Source organism: Saimiri boliviensis, chromosome 11 (genome assembly GCF_048565385.1).
Source record: "Saimiri boliviensis isolate mSaiBol1 chromosome 11, mSaiBol1.pri, whole genome shotgun sequence".
NCBI classification, from domain to species: domain Eukaryota; kingdom Metazoa; phylum Chordata; class Mammalia; order Primates; family Cebidae; genus Saimiri; species Saimiri boliviensis.
Window position 1 is genome coordinate 18742713 of NC_133459.1, and position 14585 is coordinate 18757297.

The window sequence follows — 14585 nt, forward strand, 5'->3', positions numbered from 1 at the left end:
GGTTATTCCCCATTTGGTTACTGTAAATGATACTGTAAAGAACATCTTTGTGCATCTGTCTGGTTATCTCCTGGGGGTTAATTAATTCTTAGAAGTGGGACTGCAATGTCAAGAGGATGCCCATTTAAAATCTCCATGTGTAGGCCGGGCGCGGTGGCTCAAGCTTGTAATCCCAGCACTTTGGGAGGCCGAGGCGGGTGGATCACGAGGTCGAGAGATCGAGACCATCCTGGTCAACATGGTGAAACCCCGTCTCTACTAAAAATACAAAAAATTAGCTGGGCATGGTGGCACGTGCCTGTAATCCCAGCTACTCAGGAGGCTGAGGCAGGAGAATTGCCTGAACCCAGGAGACGGAGGTTGCGGTGAGCCGAGATTGCGCCATTGCACTCCAGCCTGGGTAACAAGAGCGAAACTCCGTCTCAAAAAAAAAAAAAAAAAAAAGAAAAAAATCTCCATGTGTGTTACCAAACTGCCCCCTCACCACCCCAAACATTATTCCAATGTCCATCCTCTCCAACACTGAATATTGTTTATCTTTCTAAACACTGCCAGTCTAATAGGTGAAAAGAGAAGCTCTCTTTTGTCATTTTTTTAATTGAGATACTTTTTGTGTTTATGAACCATTTGTGCTTTTTTTGTCTTAAATTACATTTCCCTGTCCTTTGTGGTCACCCATCTCCTGCCCTCTTTTCTTTTTTTTTTTTTTTTAAGCAGCCCTCCAGAAAGCATTGTGTTTGGAAATAAAATACGTCCTCCCTAATTACACCTGTTCCCCTTTTCTTATCTGTGGCATCAGAATGATCAACTCTCCATCCCACTGTCCTCAACTGCTGTCATTTCAAGCAATGGAGTGGCCATTTAATCAGGCTGTTGCCTTATTCATGTTGCAAGGACGACCATTCCTCCCATCCTTCTCAGACCAGCCTGTTAGCATCTGTAGCCACAGCCTGGGAAGTCAAGGACCAGTCCCACATCTTAACCAAAGTCCCGGAGCCCCCTAAGAGCTGGATCAGCACTTCCCCAACTGTGTTCCAAGAAACTAGAACTCTAGTTTCATATCCTATGAATAGCCATCCAGAAGAAAAATAGAGAATACCAGATTAGGAAATACAGTTAAGACCCACTGGATTAGATAAAGCTCAAAAGCTTTCTTCACTGCAGAACTTCTCAGAGCCTTTAGTATGTTGATATACATCAAAAGGCTCAGAGAATGGGCGACAGTATGCAGCTTCTCCAAAACTTATTTCCCAAAACAACTCTAATTTTTAAGGGAAAACTTACAGACTAACGTTCTCTGAGAGTGGGGAGGTTCCCTAAAACATACTTTAGGATGCTGAAACTTCTTCTTTTTTTGAGAGAGTTTTGCTCTGTTGCCCAGCTTAGAGTGCAGTGGCACAATCACAGCTCACTGCAATCTTGAACTCTTGGGCTCAAGTGATCCTCCCACCTCAGCCTCCCAAGTAGCTGGGACTACAGGCACGCACTACCACACCCAGCTAATTAAAAAAATTTTTTTGTAGAGATAGAGTCTCGATATGTTACCCAGTCTGATCTTGAACTCCTGGGCTCAAGTGATCCTCCCATCTCAGCCTCCTGAAGTGCTGGCATTACAGACGTGAGCCACCCTGCCCAGCCCAGGGTGCTGTCATGTCACCTCTTTTCCATCCACCCCTCTTGGTGATGCCCTGGGATTTAAGGGGCCTGCCCTGTAGGAGGGGTAAGATCTTTGTGCATCTGTCCGGTTATCTCCTCAGGGTTAGTTAGTTCTTAAAAGTAGGATTGCAATGACTTGGGACATGAGTCTCTGAGACAGTAAATAAAGAGAAGAACAGAGTGTTCCTGAGAAAACTGGGTTTTTAACTTCCTGGAAAATATTGTGGCTTCTTGAACATTCTCTCGTAGTATCAACCCGGCAAGGTAGATACCATTATCCCCATTTTCCAGATAAGCAGACTGTGGCTCAGTGGGGTCTGCACCCATTCAGCTGGAAAGAGATGGGGCTGGGCCTCACACTGGGTCTTTCTAACTCTAAAGTTCATAGTCTTACCTTGTGCAATGCGTTCCTGGCTTTGGATAATTGAAATATTGAAGACAGAATCATTCCTGCCAGCCTTGGGGGAGAGGCCAAGGACTGGCACATTTGTGCCCAACCACCCACTTCCCTTTGTCTTTCGTGAAGGAGGTCGGTGGATGGTGAGCTCTCGGACCCTGATCCAACAGTGGAGGGGCACGCCTTCTGGCTTCAGACAGTCGCAGACCATGCTTGGAAAAGACTCAGCCGCAGGAGATGGCAAATTTCAGACCCTAAGTAAGAGCCACCTCAGGCACTTTGGGTAGCCTGGGCCCCTGAGGTTACCGCATCCTCACGTCCAAGGCCCCAGGGCCTCTCTCTGAGTCTGCACTGCGGGCTTAGGCAGGCCCTGGGCTGAGCCAGGCCTCCCAGGCTCTCTGAGGCCTAAAAGGCACAGAGGGACTCAGTACGACCCCAGCATACTGCCACTGACACAGCTCTCTCTTTGCCAGGGAGCGGCACCGCCTCCCCTCCCCTTCCAAGGTCTGCTGACCCTGCCTCCAGCCTCTGAGTCCTCCGAGGCACCAACTGCCAGGAAACTTAATAAACAAGGGAAAAAGCGAAGAACGAAGAGGCAGTCCCATCTGTTTGGGTCCCACCATCTGTTTCTTTCAGGGTTCCCAGCAGCCTCCTTTGAGCTGTCACCTGGTTTCATTGTGCCTGCAGCTTGCTCCTTGAAGAGCCAGGATTTGACCTTTCTGGACCTTGCACTAGTTCCCAGGAGGGCTTTAAGCCTCTGTGTCCTGCACGGATGTGTGTCTTTCTGTCTCTCTAGACAGCCTAACTGCGGCACTCGCCCTGACCCCTTTCTAGGGACCCTCACGTGCACAGTGAGGATCTCTTGCCTTTTGCTGTGCGGGTGAAAGACATCAGAGGTCCCACCTGGCCACGAGCCCAGCTCCCCCAGACCGTCAGAAGCTTTTATTCCAGGTCCTAGAAAGTGCTCATGGACATGGATGGGTTTTAAAACAAAAACAAAAACAGAACACGGTGTGAGGAACTCTTCCGAATCAAAGCGTTCTGCCAACTTCTTGGTCTCTTTGGCTTCCAAATCCCAGGAGAACCAGCTCCACCCTAGAGCCAAGCTGAGCTTCCAGTCTTCAGGAAATTACCGATTATACCTTCCTTTCTCCAAAGCTTAGCTTTCGGTGGTCCAGGGCTTCCATCAAAATCATAAATCCTTTCTTTTCTCCCTTCCTTCCTTCCTTCCTTCCTTCCCTCCCTCCCCTCCCTCCCTCCCTTCCCTTCCTTCCTACACTTCCTTCCTTCCCTCCCTTCTTTCCTTCCTTCCTTCCTTCTTCCTTTAGATGGAGTCTTGCTCTGTCGCCCAGGCTGGTGTGCGGTGGCACAACCTTGGCTCACTGCAACCTCTACCTCCCGCATTCAAGTCATTCACCTGCCTTAGCCTCTCAAGTAGCTGGGACCACAGGCACCCGCCACCACACCCAGCTCATTTTGTATTTTTGGTAGAGACGGGCTTTAACCATATTAGCCTGGCTGATCATGAACTCCTGACCTCAAGTCATTCACCACCTCGACCTCCCAAAGTGCTGGGATCAGAGGCTTGAGTCACTGCCCTGGCCACAAATCACTTCCTTGAAATTGTTCTCTGATTCATGCCCACATTCCTGACTTTTTTTTTTTTTTTTTTTTTTTTTTGAGACAGGGTCCATAGTCCAGGACTCTGCTGAGCACTTAGCAATGGACTCAGCACTATCTGCGTATTATCTCATTTAATCTTTACAGCACTCTGAGATAGATGACATTATCCCCAATTTGCAATCAAAATTTATAAAGTAATTTTGCCAAATCCCCAAGGCTGATCAGTGGTGGTGGTGGTGGTGGCTGGGGTCAGAATTTGAACACAGGCCTGTCTGATCTTATGGTGGAGCAACGGTTATGTCTGTGGAAGATGAAGGCTCATCTGAGCGGGGGTGGAAACCCTAGCCTTGTTCCCCAACCCACCCACAGGCACCATGAATTAGACCATCACTCTCCTGGGGGGACGGGAGGAGAGAGGTCTGGCCTCACTGGCTTCTCTGTCCTAGACACGGAGGCAGGTCCCACCGCTCCTGTCAGCGAGGCCACATTCCCCGGCCACGAGAAGCATGCCGCTTCTGAAGGTGAGTGGGCAGGCGGCGCTGCCTCTCCATCAAGATGGTGACAGGGATTGGTCCTGGGGTCAGGAGAGTGTCTTAGCATCCACAGAGTCCTCAGGGCTTCACGGAGTCCTCAAAACAGCCCTCTGCATGAGGAATAGGATTATCCCCAATTGAAAGATGAAGAACAGGTGCAAAGAGGTAAGGTGACTTGCCCAAGGTCACAGAGCACATCGGTGACAGAGCTGGGCCTGGATCAGGCCTCCCAGTTCCCTGCTAAGGGACCGTTTTGCCACTCCACTCTGCCTAGAGTCCTCTAGCAACATGCCAAGGAGGTCAACTCTGTGTCCTCATTTGGGAAGGAGTGGGGCTGAGTGAAGCTGTCACTGTCCCCACAAGTAACTTTCCAGAAGATCCCAGGGGCTGCCGGCCGAGGAAGCTTGGAGGCCAGCTTTTTACACACAGACATAGTCTCACCCCGCCCCACACCACCTGTAGCAGAAGGAGCTCCACAACATAATGGTTAGCTCAGGTCCCTGGAAGCTTAGCCAAGCCTCTGCCCCTCTCTGGGCCTCTGTTTCCCCAGTTGGTCAGTGAGCAGTTGGACAGGGTCATCTTCAGGTCTCAACTCTGTCATTCTGGCTCTCCAGGTTCCCTGCACAGCCTGGCCTCAAATACTCTTTCTTCCATGAAGGCCCCAGAGAATCTCTTTGGATCCAGGTAGGTGGGATTTCCAACAAAGATACACTCTCTGGCCACCCATTTTCCCGGGGTGGTCTCCGGGGTTTTCCCTGACTTGGAAGGCCAAAGGCAGGTTCAGCCTGACATTTAGGCAGGTGTGAAAAAGGCATTCCTGCCCAGAGAGATGACTGTCTCCCAGGTCTCCCCCTACCACAAATCCCCCACTTTGAGAGGATTTGTACCCATGGGAGGGCTGGCATAAAGCTCTTCTGACCACTGGACTGGATAAGAATGTGATAGTAAAAGAGGGTCATGATCCAGGTGCAGTAGCTCACACTGGTAATCCCAGAACTTTAGGAGGCTGAGGTGGGAGGACCACTGGAAGTTCGAGACCAGCCTGGGCAGCGCAGTGAGACCCTGTCTCTACAAAAAATTTTAAAATTAGCCAGACGTGGGTGTGTGTCTGTAGTCCAGGGGGCTGAGGTGGGAGGATCGCTTGAGCCCAGGAGGTTTGACACTGCAGTAAGCTACAATTGTGTCACTCCAGCCTAGGGGACAGAGTGAGACCGTGTCTTGGAAACAAAAAAAAAGAGGGTCAACAGAAGAACGCTAACCTCTTCCGAGGCCCGGCTGCCGCTAACTCATTGACTGGCTTGGGGCAGTTGCTTCTCCCCACCTTTCCAGGCTCTGCCTCCTTAGCTGTCAGATAAGGACGCTGGACAGAGACATCTGCTGCATCCCTTCTGACCCTGACTTTCAGGGGCTTCTGGGTGGGCTCTGGAGGTCGGGATGCCCAGGGCCACTTGACTTCATCTGCACAGGCTAAATCTCAACAAGTCCAGGCTACTGACACGAGCAGCCAAGGGGTTCCTGAGCAAAACACCGATCAAAGCCATGGAGTCGACCTCTGGGAGCCAGAGCTTCGACTATGTCCCGCTGGTGAGTGCCCTGACCCAGTGTCCGTGTCCCTCCGCTCCACTCAGCAGCAAGGCCCTTCCTATGATCCCCTGCCTTCCTCTCCATCTCCTTAAAGAGAAGAAGGCCTTGGTCTTAGAACTCAGATCCCCTGAGTTCTGAAGCTTCCGAGAGCTTCCCACCCAAGTACTTAGCAGGGCGGAGGGAGTTTGCATGAATCTCCCCAGCCCAGAGGCCTAGGGATATTGCTAGAAGCCAGCACCAGCATCACGAAAATTCTTTGCAGTCTGCTATCTTTACCTTAAAACTTCATGGGAAGTTTGCATTCTCCTCCCTGCATCTATGTGTATCTGTTTTTCGGTACATAAAAATAAGTTTTGAAATGACTCATAAGGGAGTAAAATTAACATCCCAGGGAATTGGACCATGTTTAGCAACTGGGTCTGCAGACACCCCAGCATGCTGTGGCAGGGTGAGAGGCTCAGGTCTGGAGTGGGCTTCTCTGAATTAAGGAGCAAGGGAGACTGCCCCTGCTCCATCTGGGGCCCCTCGGGGCTTGGGAAACAGAGGATGCTTGAAGGAGGGGCACGGTTTGAGCATCACTGCATATCTCTTCTGTCCCTGCAGACCCAAGTGCAGAATATTCGGAATTCCCAAATATCTAGGGCAACTGAGCACTATGCATGTTTTCACTCAACAGGTATTTATTGAGTCAGGCCCAGTACTAAACCCTGGAGAGACAACCTTGAACTAGACAAGCATAGTTTCTGCACTCATGGTGCTCAGTGTCTAATAGGATCCAGGCAAGGAACCAGGCAATTCTAACTCTTGGGACTGGTGATGGGAGAGGTCTGGTTTGGTTGGGGAGTACAGGGGGTGGACATCTAGCCCAGGCTTGAGATGGGAGGAGCAGAACCAAGCATGACTTCTTGGAGAAGGTCAAGGCTAAGCCAAGACTTGCAGGATGAGGAGTTATGGCCAAAGGCCTCCAGAGGAGAGAGAGAGCGTTGCAGCTGGGGAATGGAGTTTGAGAGGGTAAGGGTCAAGGACAAACCAGGGTTGGGTGGTGCAGAGCTTCGCTAATCATATTTTGGACTTAGTCTAAGAGATGCTGAATTCATCGAACTGAGCGTCCAAAATGTGTGTGATCCATGCCTGGTAGAGATCCCTCTGTAGGTAGGACAGATGGATTGGGTGTAGGGAGAGAGAAGGAAAGGGCAGGCAGGAATCACGTGAGGAAGCACGTGACGGATTGCAGAGTGATTTAGGAAGCAGACCTGTTGGGACTTGGAAGCTGATGGGTACACAGGGAGAAAGCTGAAGGTGAGCTGCCAGAGTTCACTGCATGGCGGGGACATTCCCAATGGCCGAGCTGGGCCCACCCACCTAGGACAAGAGGCAAATATGGACTGAAGATGTTGACCTTGGAGAGTGATCTGCGGGAAGCGTCTGCAGGATAAAGGCTAGAGATGCTCAATTGACCAGGGTATCTTGAAAATCCCCCAGGCAGGCAGGGTGGGGTGGGCAACAGGAAACCAGACTTTTGCATGGCCTGGGGCTCCCGGGCTAAAACATATGAGGCCCACTGAGGGGCTTCCCCACACACAGGTGTCTCTGCAGCTGGCCTCCGGAGCCTTCCTACTCAACCAAGCCTTCTGTGAGGCCACGCATATCCCCATGGAGAAGCTCAAGTGGACCTCCCCCTTCACCTGCCACCGAGTGTCCCTCACCGCCCGCCCGTCTGAGTCCAAGACCCCGAGTCCCCAGCTGTGCACCAGCCCCCCGCCTCGGCACCCCTCCTATGACAGCTTCTCCCTGGAGCCTTCGGCCGAGGGCAAGCTGGGCCTGGAGCCGAGGGCAGTGGCTGAGCACACTGGGAAGCTATGGGCCACGGTGGTGGGGCTAGCATGGCTGGAGCACAGCTCGGCCTCCTACTTCACTGAGTGGGAGCTGGTGGCCGCCAAGGCCAACGCGTGGCTGGAGCAGCAGGAAGTACCCGAGGGCCGTACGCAGAGCACGCTCAAGGCCGCTGCCCGCCAGCTGTTCGTGCTTCTGCGACACTGGGATGAGAATCTGGAGTTCAATATGCTCTGCTATAACCCGAATTATGTGTAGTTGGGTGAGGGGAGGCTGGGCGGAGGGAAGGGATGGGCGGAGCCGTGTGGGCCTGGTCTGGGGAGCTTTTGGAGCTGTAGCCAATATATCAGTTACTAGAAAAAGCCCTGGCCTGGCAATCAGGAGGCCTGAGTTCAATCCCAACTTTACTACCATCCAGCCATGCAACTTCAGACCAGTCCAGGCCCCCTGTCTGGGCCTCAGTTTCCTCATCTATGAAATAAGAGGGTGAGATGAGGGTGGTGGATTGGATCTCAAATGGTTCAGTGGTTCCTTTCTGCCCGTTCAGGCAGTCCTGGGCCCACTGCTGCTGGGGCTGGGGAGAGAGGGCACAGTGGAGGCCTGAGCTTTCCCTGGAGGTAGATCAGAGTGGGCACAGAGAGGACACAGCAATGCCCACTCAACTAAAAGGGTGGATGAGAGAACCCAGTGACCACAAGGAACCAGGCCCGCAGGCTTGCACAGGCACATAGAGTCTAGCAAGTCTGGTGCTTGGAGGACAGGCTCTCGTCTCCATGGTAACAGCCCAGGACCCCCTGCATCCCACTTAAAAGCCAACTGGAGAACCATTCTTCCCAACACTTTGCGGAAGAGTTGCTCGTGGGACATTCGTTTCGGCTAGGAAGCTTCCTTAGTACGTACTAGTGCTGGCCTGCCGATCCGATCATTAGTGGCTCCCTAACTAAGACAAGGTGGTGGCAGGACCAGGGGAGACATCTTGTGAGTTGAAGTGTTAGATTTAAGTGGCAGTCTGTGCAAAAATAGTCCCAAAAGAATAGATATGATCACCTAGAAGTCAGTGAAGATGCCTGCCAGACAACACGTTACCTAATTTACACACTTCTAGGAACTGGGTAACACGAACAGCATCGCTTGTACTGACGCACTAGGGAGGCACCTCCGTGTAGGCCACACCGTGGGATCAGGGGGCCCTCTCGGGCCATGCCACACTGTGGGAGAGAGGTATTTTTTGCAACAAAGAACCATGCTTGGCTGCATTGCCTTTGGGAATGGCAGCTCTGGCCAGCGGGAGGCCAGATTTGTTTGGTGAAATGAATGAATTGACATTTCAGACAGGTTCCCTTGGTGGTTTCTCACCCTCAAGCCCACGGTGTGGTACCCACGTGGGGACTGGAGTGCTGTGGCCTCAGAGTCCCTAATGGCTGGCATTGAGCTGCTCAGTCTCCTCTGCCCCACAGACTCCCCTGGAGGTGGGTCTAGACCTCACCAAGGGACCCCACCTGCTTGGGATCTCAGGCGGAATCTCTCTACCCTGGAAGGCCCCTCCTTCAAGGCCTTAATCTCTCCTCATCAAATTCCTGTCCCAACCTTGGTGTGAAGCTCCACAGATTTCGGGAAGACCTTGAGCGCTTAGCTTATCAAACCAACCCATGGGATCCTGTGGGCTCCCGCACAAGCCCCAGCCTCAGGAAGACTCAGGAGTGTGCAACCTCCAGCAGGGGCTGGAGCCGGGGAGGGGGTTTAGACTTAGTCTAAGAGGCACTGGAATCATTGGATCCAGGCAATTCTAACCCTTGGGAGTGGTGATGGGAGAGGTCTGGTTTGGTTGGGGAGTACAGGGGGTGGACATCTAGCCCAGGCTTGAGATGGGAGGAGCAGAACCAAGCATGACTTCCTGGAGAAGGTCAAGGCTAAGCCAAGACTTGCAGGATGAGGAGTTATGGCCAAAGGCCTCCAGAGGAGAGGCTTTGGTCTTGCCATCTGTGGGCGTGGCCTCAGATTAGCACTAACGAGGCCCCCCTCTGCGCGAACGGCGAGCCCCCTGAGCTTTCAGACACGCGTTTATGATATGGGTACAGACAACCACAATAGTGCATGGTATCGCACAGCCAGAATGGCGCTCGAACTGGGGGCCTCCTTGTCCCAGTGCAGCAGAGGCGTCCCTGCAGCAGAGTGCCCTGAGGGCTCAACCTCCTGGCATACGCAGATGCAGCCTTGTCTCTGAGGCCCCTCAGGCTCGAGACCACTTCCAGGTGCCAGGAAACCTGACACCATACTTTGACAGACTTACGCTGGACTTGTCCATAAGCAGCCTCAGTTTCCAGCCAGCACCCCTGTTCCCCAGCCAGTCCCCTCTCTGAGGGCAAAATGAATGGCGTCCCCTGGCCTTCACTGACCTGGGCTGCCACTCACTGTGGCTGATGAAGGGACTAGCCGCTTCCAAGCCTAGATTCTGGTGGGCTTTCACCTGCTCTTGAGAGACATGAAAAGCAAGGGATCTTCCTTCTCCCTGGTTCACCAGGAAGGGCTGTCAGAAAAGGTTTCTGGAAGTTTCCTCTAGATCTTGACTTGCCCTCTGTCGATCCCTACCCTTATTTGAGGGCCATGCTACTGTCCCCTTCTCTCTTGCTTGGCAGGGACTCCCCATGAGAGAGAAGGAGGAAAGGGGTCTCCTCCATCTGGGTACAGCCTGCCCCCTCCACCCGAAGATTGGCTGCCCCGTTGACCTGCCTGTCATTCAGGAGTCCCAGTGCCCAATGCACATCTGTCTACGTGAACATTGTAACATCTCCAGGTGGTCCCCAGATTCAAATGAACTCTGTACTTTTAGTGCCCTGGCAAATGAGGGGTAAGGGTGCTGCCACCCCAGGAATGGGGCACGTGCTCATTGCCATGGCACCTGAAAGATTTTCTTTTTCTTAGCAATAGCGGAGACTATAGAAGTTAACAGAAAAAAGATGGACACATTTTTCAGCTGTAACATAGCATGCTCTGCAATGCCAGTGTAAAAATAACCGGGGCAAGGGTGTGTGTGGCATTTTGCAGCTGGGTAATCTGATCTGCAGAGATCTGTCCAAGGTCAGGGGCTTGGCAGCAGTTCCTGGCCACACCTACAGCCCCCAACCATGGACCTCTCTGCCCCGTGTGTCCAATCCTGCTCCCAGCCCATTGACTTTAGCCTCTCAACAGCACTGCCTCCCGGGGTTACTCACCAAGGTGGGATTGCTCCTGTTCATGCTGCAAATCTCCTTGGCTCAGAGCCAGCCGTCTTGAGCATACAGCCGTGTCCCAATGCAAAGCGCCTCATCTCAATGCAGCTGACTGGTGACACGTGGTATAGTTTCACTATCTGCCCAGGTGGCTTTGGCTCAAGTGGCATGGCTGGTGCTTGTCCCTGTCAGAGCCTCAAGTGCCTACAACATGCTACCCATGCCCTCGCCTGCTCACCTATAATGTCCCCACAGTGCTGTGACACTTTCTTCTAGGAATACACATCGCCTGCTTGCCTGGTAGCCAATTACATAGATGTCATGGAAGTCCTGGGTGTCAGCCATCTAGTGTCCACCAGTATTCAGCAGATCCCACCCTGGGGTCGTGTGTGTGTGTCTGTTCTCAAAGAAATGGCTTCTTTGTACATGGTGGCTACTGTTCTCCTCTAGGCTTTGAGCTGATAAAAATTATTGAACCTGATAATATGACAAAATTATACTTGTGTCTTATCTTTTGTTCTCAAAGCCAAGGATGCTTGGCTTTCATACTAGCAGTTCAGTGATCCGTTTGCCTCATTTCATGTGTCACATCTGTCTTCGTTCAGGTTCCCCATAAGGCGACCTATCGTCACCATGTGCCGGGGATTGAGGAAGGTTGCCAGGATGTAAGACTTTCAGTTTTAAAACTGGCTCAGTTCCAGTCACCCTGGAACAAGTTGGTCACAGCAGTTCCTCCAAAAGCAGAGCCTCAGACGAGGATTCAGTGCAAATAGTTTATTTGGGTGATTCCAGGAAACACCCTTAAGGAAATGTAGACGTGAAATAGGAATGCACAGAACACCAACAAAGGGAAGGTTACTAAGCAAATTACTGCTGCAGGTGTGGACCCACGCCCCACTGGTAACTCTGGGAGTCAGAGTAGGTGCACACCTCAAAGCTCAGTGAAGGAACCGGGTGTGTGTACTCCAGCTCCACTCACCCCTTGGGGAGGGCCACTCTGGAGGATTCCTTTCTTGGTGCTTCTGGTCTAGCACAGACGCCCCAGCTGAGCAGGCTCCTGCAGCCAGAGAAAGCCGCCGGGCAAAGAAGGGTAGGCGCTGGCACTAATAAAAGGAGAACATGATGCGATGTCTACCATGCCTTCCCTTCAGCCTGGCACCTCCCCTGCACAAACGATCGAGACATGCGTACAGTATCTTTGTGGAGTTTAAAAGTCCAAATATGCTATCTACCATTCCAAGACCTCTGTAACAATACATGACCGGAATGTATCATTACTGAATAGAGACAGTCTAAATTACGAAGGGTAATCTATATTTTTTTTAGTACATGTTCGAAATTAGGAAGATGAACCGTTAAATTGATTTTTTGGTTGTTTTTTTAAAAAAAGACAGCAACGCAGGAGCTGGCAGATAGGAGTCAGGGCCAAGGGCACTGACCTGGATCCCGCCAGGGGGCTGCAGCAAGGCCCTGACGGTACCTGCTGCAGTGTCTCTCCCGAGCCGCTTGCCATGTTTCAGATTTCTCTGGGAAGCAATTCGTGATCATGAAATATATTTATCTGAAAATCATTACCAGCCACAATGTTGTCTTGAAACACACACAGACTGACCCCAAAATCAAACAGAAGCGTCATTTAGAAATCCTTTAGCAACTTGCCTTGTTTCCTCAAAATCAATCCTCCCTTTTCAGATTTGAGGGAGGACGATGGACTAAAATAGGAATTCCCAGTAGGCCAGAAACATTGCAGTGGGGTGTGCAGGGCTCCTAATGGGAAAAACTAGAGGCACCAATGGGCTGAAGCTAACATGGTGAACAGAAACACTGTTGACAGGCCTGGACCTCCCGGGTGAGGCTTGGCTGGATAACGGGCTGTGGCTGTGACAGGAAAGCCCTCTCGTTGGCGCTCACCATGGTTCTAGGCGGCTGGGGGGACCTGATGTCCCCTCTGTACCTCACTGACTTCTATGAGACTGGCACCACCTCTCCCTTTGTAAGACACGTGCTTCTTTGTTCTTTTCCTCCACTGTACATCCTGTAAAGGCCAGTTGTGTGTGCGCGCGTGTGTGCGTGTGTGCGCGCGTGTGCACGCGCATGTGCGCGCGTGTGCGTGCGAGAGTGTGCGCGCGTGTGGGTGTGCGTGCGTGTGTGTGTGCGCGTGTGTGCGTGCGTGTGTGTGCGTGTGTGCGTGTGTGTGCACGTGTGTGTCCTGCTGGGATGGCAGTTAGGGTCTCCTAGTCGCCCACGGATGAAGAACACATTGAGGGCAATGGGTGTTCTGGTGCCTGGGTTCAAGAACTCTGGAGGAGACGGTGAAGTTCAGGATTCTGGGTCTCCTGGATCCACCAACCTACAGTAGCCAGCTCCCTCCAAGATACTGCCTGTCCCCCCTGGGAAATCTGAGCTCCCCTGGGCTCAATTAATCTGCATCCTGGTCTGAAAAGGAGAGAAAATGCCAAGTTGAGTCCAGCCCAGCTCTGCCAAGCTCTTTTGTTCTGCCATCAAGCAGCAGTTGCCCTCATTTCCATCTGAGCATCACCTAGAATCTCCCAATTATGAATTCATCTTAGAAGCATCCAGACCCCCCATGCACAAAGTCCAGCAACCCCAGATCTAGGGCCTGGGAGGAGGAGGAGGGCACCTGGCCTCTGTGACAAGTGAGACAGGGTAATCTGGGACGGTATCTGCTGGGAGGGGCTCCTCTCCTAACCTAGGGGAGGGAGGGGCCCTGGATACCCAGGATGTGGCCATCCCTAGCTCCTGAGCCCTCAGTAAAATCTAGGGGAAAGTTATTTCAAACGGCTTCCTCAGCCATCCCGAACTGAACTAACCACCCCCTACGCTACTCCCAAGCTCCAAGATCCTCCAGGTGGCATAGATGGGCCCTCTTGAGTGCTGATCCAGGTGCTATCTACCCTTCATTCCTGGCTTCAGAATATGGGGCTCCCCCCAGGTAGGAAACCGGGCATCCTCTGTAGAAATTGCCTTCGCCCTGCGAGCCTGCTGTTTGAAACCGCTCAGCAGAGGGCGCTGTGGGCATTCACTGCCTTCCAGGCCGGGGCCAGCTCAAAGCAAAGGCATCCGTGGAAAGAGGCAGGCGTGAGGGGAGGCTTCAGAAGCTATTCCTGTCCCCTGTCAACAGTCTTTCTTCTCTGCTAAAAATGTGAGACTAGCTCACCGGGGGCTGGAAAGGAGAAGCTGACCTCTTGGTCCTTCCCTGCTTGGCCCACTCCTCCTCCTCCTCTCCGCCTGTTGGCACCCCCTCCTCTTCCAAACTCCACGGGAAGCCACTTCCAGGAAGACTTTCCAGAGCTCCTCTGAGCAGCGGCCTCACGGGGATACTTTCTTATTACAGGTGTGTGTGTCCTGTCTCCCCCATCGGACTGGGAGCTCCAGTCACCCTTGGAAGCCTCCTCCAGGGCAGGATGCTATTAGGTGAAAGATCTCCAGACAAAGCAACACAGGATAGAGACCAGATTCTCAGGATCCCTCAGACAAGCCGCGCAAATCCTTGTATGTTCGCTCTGCCTATGAGGGACATTTCCCAAGGGCACACGCCACTCCTGTCATCCTTACAAGTTCAATGCAGAGCCCACCTCCTCCAGGAAGCCTTCCCTGACCAACACCCCCAGGGCAGGCTGGACCTCTCCAACCTCTGCTCCCACAACCCTCTGTCCATACTCTAGGTAATGGCCACTACGAGCACTTCTTAATGGCATTTCAGAGCTGGGTGACCACGTGTCTCTCCCA

General features: G+C 52.4%; 1 protein-coding gene across 2 annotated transcripts in view; it reads left to right on the forward strand.

Annotated features, from left to right (window-relative positions):
* VWA5B1 (von Willebrand factor A domain containing 5B1) overlaps positions 1-7884 on the forward strand; it is a 43626-nt gene extending 35742 nt beyond the window's left edge. For both annotated transcript variants that reach the window (XM_010345502.3, XM_039474158.2), the window contains exons 17-21: positions 2186-2293; positions 4123-4197; positions 4824-4893; positions 5676-5793; positions 7378-7884. In XM_010345502.3, the coding sequence (XP_010343804.3) occupies positions 2186-2293; positions 4123-4197; positions 4824-4893; positions 5676-5793; positions 7378-7884 (878 nt within the window). The remainder of the gene's footprint in view (positions 1-2185; positions 2294-4122; positions 4198-4823; positions 4894-5675; positions 5794-7377) is intronic.
* The last annotated feature ends 6701 nt before the right edge of the window (positions 7885-14585 follow it).